Source organism: Streptopelia decaocto, assembly GCF_964273445.1.
Source record: "Streptopelia decaocto genome assembly, chromosome: Z".
Taxonomy (NCBI): domain Eukaryota; kingdom Metazoa; phylum Chordata; class Aves; order Columbiformes; family Columbidae; genus Streptopelia; species Streptopelia decaocto.
This window is the reverse complement of record NC_138657.1, coordinates 64,467,754-64,487,416: the sequence shown is the minus strand read 5'-3', so window position 1 is coordinate 64,487,416 and position 19,663 is coordinate 64,467,754. Positions and strand designations below refer to the sequence as shown.

General features: G+C 39.0%; 1 protein-coding gene across 15 annotated transcripts in view; it reads right to left on the bottom strand.

Annotated features, from left to right (window-relative positions):
- MAST4 (microtubule associated serine/threonine kinase family member 4) overlaps nt 1–19,663 on the bottom strand; it is a gene marked incomplete at its 5' end in the record, with an annotated part of 207,278 nt that overhangs the window by 92,988 nt on the left and 94,627 nt on the right. For 5 of the 15 annotated variants that reach the window (XM_082074586.1, XM_082074590.1, XM_082074589.1 and 2 more), the window contains one exon: nt 17,166–17,399. The exons of 9 other annotated variants lie outside the window; for them this stretch is intronic. In XM_082074586.1, coding sequence (XP_081930712.1) covers nt 17,166–17,257 — 92 coding nt within the window. Of the gene's footprint in view, nt 1–17,165; nt 17,400–18,068; nt 18,096–19,663 lie in introns of those variants that run through there. One more of the 15 variants, XM_082074582.1, reaches the window with a different exon arrangement.

Sequence of the window (19,663 nt, the reverse complement as noted above, 5' to 3'; positions counted from 1 at the left end):
TAACATTTTAATTTTGGGCACATCCGTTAATTTACTGTCCACAGCTATGAAAGCCTACAACCTACCTGATGCAAGAGCTGAAACAGCTCTGGGTGCCAGATCTGGCAGTGCTGCTAGCAACAGGAACACCCTGAGATGCTACAGAAACATTGCCTGTCACACTATGCAACACAGCATGGCGTATGTCTGTATCAAAACCTAACAGTTTAAACAATATCTGCTCCAAAACAAGCAGGATTGCAGGCACAATAAAAGAGGAAACCAAAGCGAGTGTGTTGTCAACTGTTACAACTGTATGATATAGCATTTGCAGCTATTCTTCAAGTTCTATCTTCTGGATTCATGCAATGACTCTAGAACTCCAAGTTTTCAGTGTCTTAAGGGTAGCGTTTCCTTGGTGGTGGTGGGTTTTGTTTCTTGCTTCAAAGATTGTTTCCTGATTTTCTTGGAAGTTCATGTTTCAAGTCCTACTTTGGCAATGGGGAGATTTAACACGAACACTAATCAAATTAAAACAGATGGAAAATTAACTTTTATCCACGAACATTTCTGCATCAGAAAAATAAAGTGCCAAAAGCTATACTGCAGTAATCAATTCCAAAACAAAAAGGAACATTGGCTTGGATGCACAAAAGTTGAACAGAACAATTCAGTGTACAGTCTTTCTTCTTTACACATTGATCCCTGCAAGAATTCCAGTTTTATGTAGTGAAAAAATCTCAAGACTTCACCAATCTGCAAGAACAGATCTGTCTGGCTTTTTAACTTCAGTTAAAATTCCACCTTGGAGCAGCAATGCCCAGGACAGCAAAGACATGATGGTGGAAAGAGTAAATCTGAAAGCGAATCTGTGTCAAATTTGTCAATGAGAAGATTTGGAACTCTCCTACAAAGAGCAATTTTACACAAGTCTTTGCTGTTTATACAGTGTTAATTATACAAAAGCTGTTATCTCAGACATGAACAATGTCCTTACAAGAAAAATCAGGAAAAAATCTCACATTTTTTGCTTGCTTGGATCATAACTGATTTTAATTAGAATTTGTGCATATGACTTACACTGGATTTACACCTAAAAAGCCCTAAATTGTCATAAAACAATGGGATCCATGATTAGCAAATTTTCCCCTTTCCTCAACTATGTCTTCAGGTACCACCACATCACATTACGTGCCTCAAATTCTCCAAGACATACTACTATGCTAGCAATTGACTGGCAGGTGCACAAGCTTAAACCGAGACTATCCACGCATCTCTGTAAGCTGTACTGCCACAAGTTTATGCCATTATCATTCCTGTTATGGTTCCACCACAGTAAGAGGTCTTGCAGATTACCAGCCATGTTAAGCAGTGTGGATGAAGAGAACTTAAAGTTGCATCTACAGTTTAAGATTAATTCAGTAGTTTTAACACACGACTACTCTGTCCCACTGAAAACTTGCTTGGGCACAACTTCCACATACTGTCGCTTTGATGTAATGGAGATAGGTTCAAGTGGAACTACCACACGTAGCGTTCTATGATCTTCTAACCTCCTCAGGAGCAAGGAAGAACATGCTGAGGGTTTGAATATTAATCCTTAATTTCCTGGGTTTCGCAAAATACAGGCCCCAAACCTCTGATTTGGTTCAGTGGCTTAATCAAACGTTAGACTTCCCATTAACACAAGCTCTAGCTCAGCTTCTCAAATAATCACTACAAATGACCTCAGACTATGTTCAGCTTGAAAGCCAAACGCAGGCACACATCTGAAAGACAAAATAATGTCAGCAAAAGCCACTTCCCCAAAAGTCTTGAATCTAAAAGAGTAGAGACATTAGCTGGGATTATCCTTTCTTCCAATCATAACTGCAAAAATTACCACTAGTCATATAAACAGATTTTATTGATGTAAATTAAACTATAAAGCACTCACATAAATCTATGATAATATAATCACATGCTTTTTAATAATCTCCTTTCTACAAATGCATAACTAAACATTCAATAAAAATGACTTTTCAGTCTTTCAAAACCTTGAGAAAGTCGTGCGGGTAATGGTAGCACACCGTTTAGAAGGGCTGGACAACTAGTCTGATGTACACATGGGTGTGTGAGCAATTAAAAAGTGACTGATTGTTTTCTCAACCTAGCTTAAATTGATTACAGAGCTCTGACTTGTTTTTTATGTGGATGTATAATCTCTTGCCTCATTGTGACTAGCACAAATTTAGCTGATACAGGAAATTACTGACAACAAAATTTTTTAAAGTGACCAAAAAAAACCACAACCAAACCCCAAGACTCTCATTGGTAAACTGGCATTCAACCATTCATGGTTCCTCCCACAATTTGGCAAAATAGCAATGCAACCCGATATTTGTTTCCTTCCAAAGTGTTGTATTAGATTTCACACGATTGTGGAGACTGTTTGCTGATTGACACAGATTCTTTATTTCTTTATATTCTTCAGAAAAATAGCATACCTTTCTTTACTGATTTTTTCTCCAGTAAACAAACTCAAACAAGAACAGCAGCTTCACACCTACCTAACACAGAAGAGGTACAGCATCATTTTACAAAAATCTGCTTTACTCCCAAGAGTTTTTGTTAAGACTGAGGCTGATCATTACCTTATTGATACCCATAGGTTTGATATTACAGCTCAGCAGATAGCCACTGAAACAGCACCCACTCAGAGCTCTAAGAACAAGTTAATATAGTAATTCCAGAAAATAATATTCTGCTTTTAAATTCTGACTATTCAGTATATCAGCCATATATTTCAAACAGATAACAGAGTCACTCTCTCCAAAAGACACATTCTCGTCTTGCTATTCACTAACATCTCCAAGGACATTTTATCACTGCAGAAAAGTAGAAACATCATTCATCGGTGGTGGAGACAAGAATCATGCTGCAATGTGATACAATGGTACACGTCATACCCTTTACCATTCTAACTTTAATAGTCCAAATGCCTGTAGCCATATCACCTCATGCTGCGATTTTGTCACATCTCAGGCTACGCAGCATTAGGCTAACTGGCTGCTGCAGGAAACGATGATGATCTCTGAGTCAGAGCTAGAAACACACCCCAGTATGGTGCTGCAGGGCACAGTGCTGTTTTGCAGATGAATCTGGGCTGCCAACCACATGAGATCATTAAAGATCACTGCTTTTGGTAAGCTTAAAGGTAGTCAAGCAGGCATATGAGAAAAAAACCTTCCCAACATTCAGAAACCCAGATCAACTGAATGTGTTTTCTTCAGTCCTGGGTTGCTCTTCAAGATCTCAACAAGCTAATTTTTAAAAAAGTTTAATAATTTTGACAAATTTTGCTAAGCAAACCCCTGGTTACCTTAAGCTTTTATCTACCAATGGTTGATTTAAAACCAACTTGTGTTTTGACAGAATCAAACTACTGAAAACCACTCCAACTAACAAAAATAGGTCTGTTACACACTATGTATATACAACTCTATAATTCAAGAGAACTTATAATCACTGACAATAAAGCCCCATGAGGATGTTTTGAGATTAAATTCAGCAATGCATAATAACCCTGTTTAACAAACCAAATTCTTATCAAATCACAGGCCAAGTATAAAAAGTAGGTGAATTATACCAATAAGCTCTTCAGAAGGTTATCACCACTTAGTATGCAAAGAGAAACACTGAAGTTCACTGATTTTGTTGAGGCAAACGGGTGGTGTGTGGCCAAGTACAGAAGTCAGATTTTCACATTCAAGCAACTAAATCATGCTCTCAAGATATACAAATATTTTCAGCAGAAAAAGTAATCATTTTATAAATTCAGTGTGCTGAAAGAAAGGAAAAATAATTCCAATAAGCCTTGAGAAAAACTATTGTCTTGGAGTGTTACAGTAAGATCCCTTCTAGCTTACTTCAAACAAGTCAAATCACTGAAATTAATCACATTTTACATTGGGCACTTGCTTGAAAAATCTCGGTAACCACTACACTCACCAAGCACATTAACACTGTTGCATGTTTTCTATTCCAATATTATCATTCATATGCTTGCTGCGTTTTAATCTGCAGCTTTTATTTTCTATATATCTTTCTTCTTCTAGAAGGTCAAATGAAAACAGAAGATTGTAGGTACTCCTAGGGCTGTACTCCCTACAGCCATGTGATATTTTTTCCAGCCAAAAAAAACAAACCTGTTTTGTTTTAAATAACTGTGCCACCACAGCTGGATACAATGGTGCTTTTTGGTTGAAAATGTATTTTGAATAAATTATGATTTTTTTAGATGTTCTTACTCTAGATTTTATCTAAAACTAAGTAATGCCTGGATTTTTTTGTTGTTCAAAACTGTACAATGATTTCATACCGTACCATTCCTCCTTTAAGCTGCAATAGACTCAACTTGCAGAAACTCTGGAAAAATTTAGCAGGTCAGCTTTGTTCCAAGACTTACAAAGAAAAACTATTTTAAGGGAAGATCTGCTATAAATGAGAAAACCCCACATTTTTTACTCTCAAGAACTAAATCACTTGGTCAAACACATGAAAGAGCCCAGTGATGAAAAGCATTATTACTCCTTATATATGTAATAGTGCTACAAGTACTTATTGTTCAGACATCATACGAACACAACAGATGACAGCTGCTGGAAAGAGCTTACACAGGCCAAAAAACACAGGCATAATATGTAGATGAGACAAACACCTCCAACAGGTTAGAATAGGGTGTGGACGAAGTAAGGTGACAGAAAAGGGTGTGCTACAATTTTTGGCCATCAGGAAGAGTAATCACCTCACTACTCATCCGGCCCATTAGACCATTAGCTAATTTAAGGTTTCTATTTGCATCACAGCATAAGTATGCCTGAAGAAGCATGTGCAGAAAGGATAAAACCACCATGTCTGCAGTCTTTGTTTTTGTTTGGAAAATATCTTATGCTTTGTGAACACCACTGCCATGGAATTAAAGAAAAAAAAAAAGTGAGACTGGTACAAAATCTACTTAAATCCCCCATAGTCACAGCCAAGTCACACAGCCAGGAGCATATTAACCTTCCACATCAATTTCTCTTGTTCTGCAAGGTTTTTATGATGCAACAGTAGCCCTCATTTTTGACAAGACTTATAAGAATCTGGTGCCTAATAAATGCAGAAGTCAGTAGATTAATGGGAGTTGTTCTTATAAAATAATGACAATAAAAAAACCAAACGTCTTTGAAACAAAAAATCTGATACTATACACTTCTTACCTTAAGAAGATACAGCACTGCATTCCTCCCAAATCATGTTATAAAGCATTCTACTTTAGCCACTTTGACTTCTACTGTATTTGAAGTGAAAGTCTTATATTTACCTGCCTTCGCTTATCTTGAATAGTTGTGTTGATAATATTTCCTGCCTTTGCCCTCAGGATGGCTATTTTCTGGTGATAAGTCATCCGCTCATGGTTTATGAGTTTTACGTTCACAGAATCTTGGTATCTATCAGAAAATTGGTTTTGTAAAAATACAAAGTTTGTAGAGAAGAAAACCAAATTATTTTTGACAGCACAAATTGTTCAGGTGAAATATCTGTAAATGTGTACAAAAAACAGAATGAACACTAAGTCTCCATTTGCTGCTTTTGGTTGTGTGGTCTTATGTGCATTGCTACTGTGCCTCCAAGGAGGCCACTGCGTAACACAGAACCTCTGACATTAGCAACGTCCATAACTAAAAAATGCTTTTTCAAATGAGCTTTTCCATAAAATAGGGTAATTACATTGGCTTTCATAATGTTGTATCTTCTGTTACATGTGTCTTTAATATCCTTATTTTTATTGGAATACCAACACCTTTGCTTAAAAAAAAAAAAAAAAAAGTTAAAATGTAACTTCAAATCTATAATAAAACTTGGCAAATATTCTAATATTCTACATGCACACGCTACACCTGTACTAAAACTATGTTGAGCAACATCTCCTTTCATCAGGGTGCTAGATTTCTAGCATGCACTGGGTGTTCCTACCACATTTGATGTTGTAGCTCCTGGACCCTGGTCTTGAGATTGTCTGTACTGCATGTGCTTCGTCATTCCTGTATCATGTTGTGGAATGATCCAACTACTGACCTACAAGATGAAACCTGGGAGCAGCTTTACTTCCTTAGAGTCTACATGAACAAAACCAAAGGGACACTCTTGCCCCCCACTGCACCACAGTCTTCCAACAGCACCTCAGCAGGACGTGTTCCTTCATACAACTCCCACACACTTCCACCTTTCCAGACAGCCCAGCCCACCCAAGAGAGGAAAGCCACACATGACTCCCTCCACCCATGTCCCCACACAAACCCAACACTCCCGCAGAGATCTGGGCCAAGTGCTCCCAGCACGGACAGAAGCCACACGGTGCTATTGGCCTGCAGGCCAGCTTCCTGGGGCAGATTTCTTTTAGAAAACACGTTATTGTTCCTTCAATATGACTTGAAGGGAAAACTCATTTTTCCATGCTATCTGATGCAGAAAACACAGACGGTCCTCTGGACTTCTCTTCAAATTGTTTCCTTCTATTAATATCCATCTGTTGAACCTTGGACTGAATTTAGGCAGTCACAGTCCTGAAGAACATACAGAACATTTTTTTTGTGTTTATAAAGAGACTGGCACAATGTCTCTAAGGCCATTACTAAGGTTAGTGAGAGAGACAATAGGACCAGCAATAAATCAGTGGTAGTAAAACACAGCTCACTCAAGGAACAAGAAGGATCAAAAGAAAGCTGGCCAGAACAGTGGGAAACTTTTCAGATTTTCTCAAACTTGTCAATGATATATCAAACCCATTACCTTGAGTGGGAGGGCCAAATGACTAAATTGCTAACACTATTACTCTGTGTGTTGTTTCCTGTAGACTGTCGGAGCAGGTGATCCTACTGGTTCCTTCTTGCCTTATAATTTATGAATCAGAAGAAGGAAACACATGATGGTTAAAAGGTATTAATTTATAGATAATGCTGAATGCTTAGGTCTGACCTATACAAACAATTTGCATATTTAATAAAAGAACCTACTATTTTCATATACTCTAGTAATGTTTTATATTTCCTTTGAAACATTTCCTCTATCGAAATGAAAAAAAAAAAAAATAAAAAGCAGTTTGCTGTTCTAAGATTTGAGGAAGACACGTAAGAAAAAATAATTTTTAAACTTAATCAGAAAACAGGAAGAAGTTTCATTTTTTTGTTTTGAATTTTTTTCCACCAAGCAAAATCAAAGCTTTGCAAAAGATGATAATATTTTGACATTTGGCAAGACATGTGAGACACAATCAAGCAGGAAGGAAAAAACTAGACAGAAGTGTATTTCCCAACAGAACTCATGTTCTTTCATTAGTTATAGGTCACAGATGGGGAGCAGATGCCTCCAAACACAACAGTTCCATCATCAAAACACGGCAGAAGGGCCAGAGAAGAAGCCAAGTCACCAAGCCTCAGGTAAGAAAAAAAATAAAATACAAGCTTACTTGCAAAATGTGTTACTTATTTGTCCATTACGTGGGGGAAGCAAAAGGAAGATGTTCTGGTAAGACTTGATGGTACAGTGAACTGACATAATCATCCTTTTGCGTGGGGTGTTCATAGACAAGGTGAATAGAGCATATTGGACTTGCCTGACTGCCTTTACTTCTACTATTACAGCACTTAGGGAAATTCCCTTGACATACCCATTTGTGAGAACAAGCCAGGCAGGCCCAGACTCACTGAAAATTTGTGAAACAAATGTACACAAATCTGCTTTTTATTAGTTAACTCCAACAGGCTTAACACTATTATCACAAAGGATATTAGTTAATTATGACCTCTTGCTGAACAGCATTGTCAGAAGAATGAGTTAATGTTCAAACATTTTCCTTCCAGTTTCCGTGACAGGGAATGAAAAAAGCATGTGTTGAGTTCCATTATGAAAACTGTCTTGACAACAAATTCTGGTAAATTCCAAGGCATCTGTTGGTAGTAACATAAATCTGATTTATTGCTATCATCAGTGTCTAACTTCCATTTCATTAAGGACTAGACTATTATGTTTATGTTTGAACTCTGTTAAATCTGTAAAGATATAGTTACCGACTAAGAATTGTGATAAAGATTTTTGCCTCCTTTCAGTCAGCATGGACTGTAATCAACAGCAAACATCCATCACTGAAGGCAGAATTTCACTATAAGTTGCTAGGCCCATTGATATTAAGCTATACATTGTTAAATTAAATGACAACTGCTACAAATAATTCTGTCAAGAGAAGAGCCAGAAATGCTCCCTTTTCTAAGGTTTCATGTCCTCTCAGAGTCACGGCACTACACCTTCTGCAATCCTTCTGCAAAAATTTCTTCTCTTGTGTTCCGTTCACTCTCCAAACTCCCTCTGGGTTCACCTTCCCTCACTTCTTGTTTAGCTATCCAGAGCGCGGGAGATGCTTCTTACGGCCACTGCGATGCCACCTCTGGGACATTTAGCCAGAATGCCACCACCTCTTGGCTGGAAGAAAGCCCTGCCTCACAGTTACAGAGACCTCTGTGTGTCCAACAGGCACACCATCATGTTGCCATGTTGCACTGGAGTTTGGTTCAGGTTTGAGAAGGGGAGGTTTCAGAGTTAAAGTACATCCTTACAAAACACGCTTATCTTAGGACTGCCTTTCTTTTGTTTCCTTTTGAGGTTTCTGCCTCTTTTTTTTTTTTTTTTTTTTTTGTTAGCAAAACCTTTCCAGAAAAAATCAGCAGCTCATCTAAGAAGTTATAATACCAGTTGCCCAAAGGAATTTTAAGAATAACAATTTAAATTAGAAGCTGATTCACTGTACCCTGATTTACCAAAGGAAGCTCAGTTCAAACTACTGAACCCATCCTCCCTATAACAACTTTAGGATTTAAAACTGGTGTATAAAACCATCATATTTAAATGCATTTCAAAAACAAAGTAAAGGTTTCTTACAGAAATCCATCTTTGACTAACAACTTTAACGAATAGCTAAATTCCTCTCTCACAGATACACATGAAAAAAAGCAAAGGGTAAAAAAAACACTGGAAGTTGTTCCACATCTGCAAATATACCTCTTGTGAGAAGTGAAATTCTGTTCGGAAGCCTGTGCCAAATCTCATATAGGACGGGGGCCAAGCAGCCCAGTGAGGGAAGACTGATTGTGCAGTGTTCTCAAATGCATTTAATAAAGTATCTAGGGAAAAGAAAGGAAATTCTATCCTCCACTACTGTTTCAGTTATGAACATCTTGAGTGATACTTAAAACAATCACAGATAACAAGTACCAGCATTCAAACAAAGTAACTTCTAATTCATTAGACCTCTCAAACTGAGTTCCTGGTGAACTGCTATACACAGAATTACCTCAAAAAAAAAAAAAAAAAAGTGAACCCTTCCCATTTCTTAAGGGAAAAGGAGATAGATGTCATTGTATTTCACAACGTAAATGCTATACTAGTTTGAACTAGTCAAGTTCAAAAATTCAAATAAATAAACCAGCCTGTCCCAGTGGTGGAACAGAGTCAACAGTCTTGTTCAATTTGGGGAAACAAGCCACATTTCCCAGAAACAAGATTGTAAATGCTTGCGCTTTGGGAATTTTCAAAAGCCATAGTATGAATGCATGCTATAGAACAGCATAAATATCCTTGTAGATAGAAAAGTGTCTATCCAATTTATGCCTAGATATGCCTTTGAATAAATCACATGTAAGAAAATTACATTTTTCCAATTGTTGAACTGATCCCATGGTATCAATCTCATTCAGCTTCTCAACAAGCAGTATTTTAGAGCTACTGCTTGAGTATTTATGCATACAAATGCCTGTGCACCCTTAAGCGTGTATATTTACAGTATATACAGATGTATACATATAAACTGATATATATGAAAATAAACAAAAGATACTGATAAGATTTCCTCTGCAACCTTGCAACAGGTAAGTTTACATTCACTCAAGTCCCCTCAAAACAAAAACCAGGAATTTTGTCAGACACATGAAAAACATTCAGACTGATGTAATCCCTTATTGACACACACAAAAGAAACAAAGTTTGTATTAGAACTACCTTATTGCCTTGAGAGAAATAACTTTTTTTAAACTCTGAAATACAATACTACAATGAAGCACAAACAGGACTGACAGTATATATGTTTTATGAAATTAAATTCCTTCAACATATAACACTTTACTATTTGTTTCAGCAAATTAAGCAGCACTAGGAAGGGTATTTCTTCAATAATCAACACCCTTGACTTTATTGAGGACTACTTTAGTCTACCCACCACTAAAACAGATTTTTAAAATTACTTACATGTAAACATTTAGATAAACCCTATTCTTTTTAATAAATCTGAATATACGTATACTTAACTTCCCTGTAATTTATTTAGATGTTAATGACTACTTTTTAAACCAGTCTAGTTAGAAAAGACAGACACTTTGATCACATATAAATAGCCATTTTCCTACTAGTAAGCAGTGTCTCATTTTACAACATCTTCAATATTTTTATGAGGGGGAAAAAAAAAAAAAAAAGAAGATCCACTAGTGGGTAACCTTTTCACAATTTTTCTTACACATATTATCTTAAACCCAGGTTAAAGCAAAATGATAGAAATCAAAAGCAGGCTATTACATGCTAGAACATCTACATAATTACTGCATATGCAGAAAAAAAGAACGTGTGGGATAAGGAAATCACAGCAGCTTTTACTTTCTAATCTCCAAACTGAACAGGCCAGTATTTCATGGGAATAACAGATTCTACTTACAATAATAATTATAATCTTTCAAGAACAATAGAGCATGATGGTTTTCATTATTCCTAAAGAGTATTTTTGTACTCATCTGTCAGCGGCAGGAATACCAGTAAAGTGCAGTTTGTAGTTCTGAAGTCTCTGTATTGGGTAGATCAATCTGGGAATTGTTCTGGTTTACAATACTTCCGAGATATGTTTCTATTTACTGGGGACCAGGCCAAAAGAAGTTTTCTAGCTTACTGCTACTCGATTTGGTTTGAGCATTTTAAATAAAACCACAGAACTGACCTACCATGAGATTTAAGGATACACTAGAAGTGTGGGGTTTTGGTGTTTTTTTGGTTTTGTTTTTTTAATCTCAGCTTTATTCAGGTGGAATAGTCTACTGAAGTATATCTAATTAATGCTAATATGTATCAATAATGTATATATAATACGCACTACTTCAAAAAAAGGACTGAAACATTAGTGCTGAGAAGTATGTGGTCTCACAAATGGGTAGAAAAACGCAAAGTATATAAAGTGTGAGTGATCTCTGTAATTATGTCTCTACCAGTGTACATTCAAGTGACATGAACAATTAAGTCAAGTAACCATACACAGTGTCACACAGTAGATCCCCACATCAGATGAAATTCGGAGTCCAAATATGACACTGGCATATTATGTCTAGACACAATTTTATATATTAATACTATATATTCTTGCGGGTGGCTTTAAAGTTTTGCAATTACTGCAGTTCGTGAATTTGCAAAGATCCAGACACAAAAAATCTTCTGAAAGGTTCCCCCCCAAAAAAAATCCAGGAGTTGTCACTGAATGTGACACATCTATTGAATAAGGCTGAATCAAACATATGTGAACTTCCCTGTTTTCCTCAGTCTGGGAAATACCGTACATCACACTTGCATCTGTCCTGGTGCCATCACAGTGTTCTTCCAAAGAACCTACCTCCTACTAAACCTTTTTCTAACGACATGTAACTTGACATCCTGATCTAGCTCTGATACAGCCCACAGATAATGTGGCAATACACACAGAAGAGCTGCTAGCAACATTAGATAGTTTTACCCCATTATTAAATCAGTGTGACACATTTAATAAGCTTCATTAAAAATGTTCAACCTATATCAGTTAGCAGTATCTTCATATTCTAAACACAGTGGCCCAAAATACTAAATGATTCAATGTCTCATAACCAACCAAATTGTTACTTACTCATGTTTCTGACTTTGTAAGCCAAGTACACTGGCATGTCTAACATTGTCACAGGGAACTTAACCCTGAAATCCACTTATCTGATCACCATTTCCAGCTTTCACAAAGAATTACCAGAGGCAAGCCCATCAATCAGTATGTGCAGCCACACAAGTGGGTACATGGCATACTGCTTCCAGAAATTCAAAGCTCTAGGACAGAAGGCACAGCAAGTATTAACCACTGCCTGAGTGAGCCCCTGTGTGCTTAAAAATTACATCTGAGAAGGATCAGTCAGCTTATAATTCAGCAAGACCCATAATGGCTCTGCAGAATATCGATAGCAGATGTAAGCCAAATTCAAACGGAGCAGGAAGATTGTGTAATGTGCGCCAATAACCACAGCTCATGAAGGGATATTTGGACTACTGTCCTTTTGACTCCCCCGGTAAGAAAGGCAAAGTCTGTCTCCTACCATATAACAGCAGACACTAACCACAATGGTGGAGGAGTGGGGGTGGGAGGGGAAAGCTTCTCTCCAGCACTTCTCTAAGCTTATTTTTTACTTTGCTCTTTTTTTAAGCTTTCCTCAAATTTTCTACAGTAAAACCCTAAGTATCTGCACTTAATTCTAACAAAACAGTATTTTTTCAGAGTGAAAACTAAGCAAAAAACAGGAATAGGACCAGATGAATCCTTACCAGTCTGGCTGAAGCTAAGAAACAATGATGGCTCATTGGAGAAAACTGATTGTTGCCAACATTCAGATTGTAAGCAGAAGATGAAATACATTAGTTGCTTGAACAAAAAGATGAGCCAAGTAAACTAACCAGAATAAAACCAACACATCCACTTTGACAGTGAGACTAAGACCATTGCCCTAACACACAGCCTGTACTGTGAATTGAAGGAAACACAATTACTAAGATACATTAACACTTCACTATGTAGCACAGAAAGCAGTGGGATCATTAGGCCAACAGATTAACTTCTAATAAAAAATATTCAATGATAATGTGTTTTGAAAGCAGAGACAGCCTGCATGGAGATTTTTCTTATTCCCCCCAGTTTTTTTATAACAATCTTCTCTCTAAACTTATTCGACATTCATTAGGATAGTAGCTTCCTCTCTCTTACATGTAGGAATTTAGGTGAATGAAGAGGGTTGAAAGTAAGAAAGAGGTAAAGCTTTTCAGATTGCCACACTCCAAAACACACATAAAAAATGATACAGCAAATAGAGCAAAAAACAATCCTTGTTTAACTGATCTTTACTCTTATGTAATAAAAGTAAAATAACTCAAGTGGGGCACCAACAGATTCTGCTGGCATCAACACAATTATACTTCATTTCTGTGGCTGTTTTTACATTAATAAGTGTGCTTCATTTTCTTGTATCACCAACGGGACCACTTTTAACACCTATTATTAAATAAAACAATCCATTTACAGTATACTTACACATAATACTTTGTTGACAAAGGAAAAAAAAATCACAATACCTATACAAGAACCAATAGCAAGAGTTCACATAATAATTTTAAAATCCCTACACCTACTAAAACTACCAACCCAGAGAAGTTCAAAAAGCCTGCTCAACATTTTCTAGGAAGTGTGATGTCCCCAAATTAATAAAACTACAGCAAAGTTTGACAACTCTACTCTCTGAGTTTTCAATAAAAGTTATAATTTTCCTTTGTTTTTAATGTTTCAGAAATGGTTAGGAACAGTTAGAAGGTATGATTTATTACTCGATAATTAATGAATATTTTAATCCCATATCAGGAAAGCCTCAATACCACTTCAGTGACTGTACACAAATAACACGAAGTTTCAACACAACTGGACAAGCATTCACACTGGCATATTGAAAAAACACATACAAAAAAGAAAACACACAAACACGGACTCCAAGGAAGAATTATCATAATAACATTGTTTCAGTGCAACTACCACAAAGAAGGAAGAGCAAAGCACACAGACACAAGAGAATCACAGGCTTGTTGGTTTTGTAACAGATAACAGAGAAGAGAGAAAGTGGCGGGAGAGAGTTAAATACATAATACAGAATTAAGTAGAAAGCATTTACTGATTTTTCCATATGAAAATAGCATGTGTGTGCATGCACATCTATCCATACATAAATCTACACATTCATCTATATAAATCTAAAATTGATCTATATAAATAAATGTATGCAGATACACAGAGTCTCTCTATTTCTCTGCTCCAAGGGACATCATTTCAGGCAGGAACGCAAAGTTAGTACTATGAATGGTCAACACACCTATAGCAATAGAAAAATAACATTTTTCTTCTGTGTAAAAGTCCATGGCATAATCCATGTCATTCATAGGCTCAGTGATTTTAATACCAAAAGCCTCCAATTTATAATTGAAGAGAATTTTCCACCCACCAGTCCTGAAAACCCACTCCATGACTTTAAAGTCAGGCTAGGATACTTCTTGTTCAGGTACCACTTCCAGAAAGAGCTGCCGCAACCAAAATTCATCTAAGTCTACTGTTAGAAAACAGAAGTTAAACAAAACAAACATGTAAAGACTTTGGTCAGCAAGTAAGACCATAAAACTTAATTTTACAACTTAGCTGCCATGTTCAACACTGCAACCTGAAGGAGAACAGACTATATTTTAATTCTTCTTAGGACCTCAGCAAAGAGAAATAAATGCCTACAACAAGTAAATCTATAGAAAGAAACAAAATTCTTAGTACTACAAGACAATTCTCTTTACACCAAGTGCCAAGAACGTAAGATAGTGCTCACAAAAAGGACTGGGCCTAGCAGTCCACAAGAATCCTGTTAGTGTAGGTAAAAGTAATTGAACAGGCAAAAGGAACACACCTAAGACGCTAAAATGCCCAACGAAAACATAAAATTAATGCTCTCACACTGGCAAGGAGCCCCAAAGCCAACTGTGGATACAAGCAGAAAGAACAATGAATGTCTCTTGTAAAGCTTCCATGAAGCACCAAGGCTTGCCATGAACTGGACAACAGTTCCACAGACAGTGTTGCTATTAAAAAAAAGAAAACCCTCTTAAATCAGTGGACCCAAAACTTTCAGTTAAGCACAGCCAGAAGACTCAGATCATAGGAACTAGTCTCCTTTCGAGCCTACTCTCAGCCTGCATTTTGGTCCTCTAAAATGCCTGGGAAGCTACATAAAACATAAGTAGCTACCCAGAAGCACTCTTTTACAAAGGGAAAACATCCTGTGGCAAGTAAGCAGCTATCATTCCAGTCTTGTCATGTAACAGTTCAGTCTACAGTTGACTATGAGTCTGTGAAGACAGCCCAGATGAGGTACTGCTCAGAACATGCAGACCCAGCTGGTACCTTGATTAACCCATGCCCACTTCTGAAGCAGAACTAGGCGAATCTGCACTCTCCATACTGTTTTTATTTCTTCTGACAGTTTTATCACTCTGAAATCAATCACTTAGATTAGTAGATGAATTATGACCATAAGGATACAGGGGACAGGTCCACCTTTAAGAAGACAGCTGAAGAAGTGGGCTAGTCAGCCTGTCCCGGGAGATGGCAATGCAGCAGACACCGAGCTCCCCACCCAGATGACAGAACCAGGCTGAGAAAGGAGGGTATTGGGGCCCATTAAGAGTAAGAAGGCTTGAAACTCTACTGCTGGCTTTTTAGTTTCACAATGCTATGACATTCTGATTCTCCTACAGAAAGGGCATTGAGTACCGAATATCCCTGTAATACATAAAACATACCTGCATATATGGCATTTACTGTTCACTAATACACCTTATATGAGATATGCTGAGACTGTATTCAATGCTGCTTTAAAATTTCTTTCAAATATTTAAATAAAACCCATGTAGTGTCATATTTGGAAAGCAGGGAAGCATCCAAACAAAACAAAACACACACCCAAAACAAAAACAAAGAATCAGTACTCATGTAATTCACACTTCTTGTGAAGTCCACCAAGTCTCTCTTCTCTACCTGCCATACAACCATACACTTCATAAAATGTATTCTATTTTAAAGTCTTCACAAAGGTGCAAACCTACTTAAGTAAGAAAAGTGAAGTTGATTTGAAAAAGCCCCAGCATGTTCCCATCTTTAAACACAGACATTTGCAGCAGAAAAACGTATAACACCTACTCAGACACTCAGTTGATGCTATGTAAGAGTAAAAAAATTATTTACAAGACAAGGATAATAATAATAAAATAACTCAGCACTTACAGCTACCTCAAGCTAGACAAATAAAGAAGAGATATACATTGAAAGAACATGTGAAACAGGCCATTTGATTTTCCTTTGTTAACTTTTTGCCGTTCAACAGACAGATATTCTTTTCCTTTTGAAAAATATCAGTACATAAAGACTTAAGGCTTAGGAACAGCCAGCTCTGCTAAGCCTCTGTCCTGCTTGCTTTGTGCCAGTACTTCAGCCAGCAGAAGAAACATTTCTCACACATTCTCCAAAGATAATTAATAAATTAATACTCAAGGTAGTTTCACAGACAGAAGTATATCATAATTCAACATCACAACTGGTATGCTTCAAAATGGCACACGGGGTACTAGTGAACAAAGTTACAAACTCCTATAAACTTTTGCTATTCCTTGTGATAGATGAATACACTTAATTGCAATGGACACCACAGCACAAAAAATGATCAAGATGTAAAAGCTTGTCAGTCTTCTGTCCATTGATGGCACAATTCTTTAACTTTTACTTAGCATTTACTGTTTCCAAAACTTTTTTTTCCCCTTCTGACAATAATTAAAATGCTACAAAAATAAAAAGGCCATTCCTGTATCAACAAATGTCAGTTAGCCTGCCTAAAAAAGCAGTTACACAAACCTGTCTCTTTAAGAACACTGAACAAAGTAGGCTATCCTGAGTTGTCCATATAAAGTATATTGCTCTATACAAAAGGTCAAATATTTGAGAGCAAGCTGAAAGTGTCTTTAAGAAAAAAATTATAAAAAAGGGGGAGGGTGGAAGGGCAGGAGAAAACAAAACGTTTTATAAAGGGGGCAGAGTAATGCGCAGCGTTTGGTTTAAAAAAATACCCAACTAGCAGAACCCCCACGGACTCGCAAGGAGAGTCTGGCAGCTCTCGCAGTTTCCGACCGGGAAAAACCAAGAGGCCGAGGGTCCCGCCGCCCTTCCAGGGGCTTTTCTGCCGCCGCCCCGGGAAGCCCGGCGGCCCGAGCCTTACCTCTGCGTCCGGCGGAGACGGGTGCCGCTCCGCAGGTGGGGCAGCGTGAAGTTGGAAAGGACCGTCCAAAAATTCGGGTCAGACATATCCATATCCCTGCGTTCGGATTCCTAAAAATTCAGAGCCATAATACAAGGAGAAGAAAAGGAGAGCGCCCGCGACTGCTCCCAGGAGACAGAGAGAGAGAGAGGCGAGCGAGCGGCCCCGGGCGCAGGAAGGGGAGAGGCGTTAGCGGCAGCTCGGACCGACGGCAACTTTTCCGTGCGGTTGCTCCGCGGGGCACGCCCCGCCCCGGCACCGACCATTCGCGCCCGCGCGGGGGTCGCGCCGCAGGAGCCTCGCTCTCTCCTCCGCTCGCCGCCGGCAGCGGCTGCAGCGCTTCCTGCCCGCCCGCCCCCCGCCCAGCGGTGGCTGGTAGAGCCTCCCCCTCCTGCCAGGCTGTGCGCGGAGCGGGCGCCAAGAGCCGCCGCCGGGCCGGCCGCTGCCGCTCCCTCCCCACCGGCGGCGCCAGGTGCGAGCGCTGCAGGCTCGGCCCGCTTCGGAGTCACGGCGAACACGGGCAGCGCCGCGCAGGCAGAAACACACAAGTGCAAAACCCAGGCGGTGCGGGCAGCAGAGGCTTGGCTGGCACGCGTTGCTCTGCCGGAACTGCCAGGGAAGACCACTGACCATCTATTTAAATGTACAGTGTATATATGTCATTACTACAACTTCGTGCCTGTCCCAGGAGAACTGACAGTACAGGTACTTAATTACTATTTCTCAGAGTGGCTACCTGCCACTCCAGGCACTAGGCGTTCGCCACAGAAAGCTGGGACACCTGCCTCCATTACCAGCTATATCTTTTGAGAAAGCTACCCTTAAACATACACTGGCAAAAGGGTACAGAAAGGCTTTGAGTACCTTTGCTACTCAAAACAGTGGCCTAATGCCTCAGGTACTTTGAGTCATTTCCTCCTCTTCCTCCTACCAACTTTCTTCTTTGCTTCTCTCTCCCAGCTTCCCCAGCTGCCTCCCAGCTCAGCAAGCTTGTTTCCGTGACTTCTCTCCCCCGGCCTCCATCATTCCACCTTTACTTTTCACTTTAGCCCCCTGTGTGGCTGCTCTCCTCAGTCTCTTCACTCTTCATTCCAGCACCACTCTCAAGCCCTCTCCTCTCTCCCTCCACAGCTCCGTCTAGACCAGCATTTTTCCTCACATGTCACAAATAGAAGTGTTTCTAAAATTACTACCATACTGCACAGTCATTCATTAATGCCAAACTCAAGCTGTCAGAAGCAATGGTGGTCAAGTACAGAAAACCAGTTACTGTGGCTTCAAAAAATTATGAGGTCTGTTTTAACATACTTAAAATTTCCATTTGCCTTTTCATTTCTCTAAGGGTCACATTTAAGGGACTTGTTCACATTTACACAGCTACAGAAAGAATGCTGCAAGTTTTGCGCTGAGACTGTTTACTTACTTTACTGAAAGCGAGATTCCTGCATAATCTCAACATTGCAGGAGCTCTATCTTAGAAAAACACTAACTACTGTGATAGCTGGCAGCACTGCACTCCCTGAGATAAATTACGTGGCACTGTGGTTAAATCTCTCAGGGTTCTCTGCAATAGTAGGAGGAAAATCATGGGAAACAGAAAAAATTGATGTAAATACAGACTAGTCGATTGCTTGGGTGAAAGAAACCTGGTGGCGCAGAGCGCTGCAGAGCAGAGCTGGGAGGGCTCACGTGGCGCTGGGGATGAGGCAGCTCTCAGGATACCAGCCCGGCACGTAGCACAGCGTTGCAATGGTAGCCCTCGTTTGGAAAAGCCTCCAGAGATACGCGTTGCAAAGAAGGCACTGGTGTCCTCTAACAAACTAAAACATGTTTATTTTTGGGGTGCAGAAGAATATTTTCTTGGGATAGTTTTATAAGTCACAGGTACAAACTTTATCTTATTCAGGAACTGGGTTTAGACAGGCATTTATTAAGGTGTTCACAAAACAGCCTTAGTAGGAATGCCCAGCAGATATCATTTGCTGACACACCACTGTGAACAAGTCTCATCCAACACTTCTTTAAAGATGATTTAATTTTAGAAGAGACCATCTCCATATGAGAAGAAAACAGCTCCATGTAGGTCCCAGGTCAGATTTTCTTGCACGAGTTGAGGCTGAAATGGCTGCAGAAGCTGGTACTCTTGGCCTGTGTCCCTCATGGGGGCTCAGCAGGAGGGCACCTCCCAGCCAGCCTGCATGCCTGCTCTTTTTATACCCCTCCATTAGGACAGAGAAGTAGTATTCACACCTACTGTATCTGGGAACAGAAAACCTCTCAGCCATTTCTTTTTGCTTTGAGGCATGCTTGCCCATACTCGGTGTGAAGGTTCATGTGAAGGCAAGCATGGCTGGCAACCCTCCTTTCTTAAACCTTAGTAAGGAAATTCCCAGATCTCTACATAAGCACTGAGAAACACCTCCTCCATGTACCCCACTATTTCATATTCTCTGCTATGT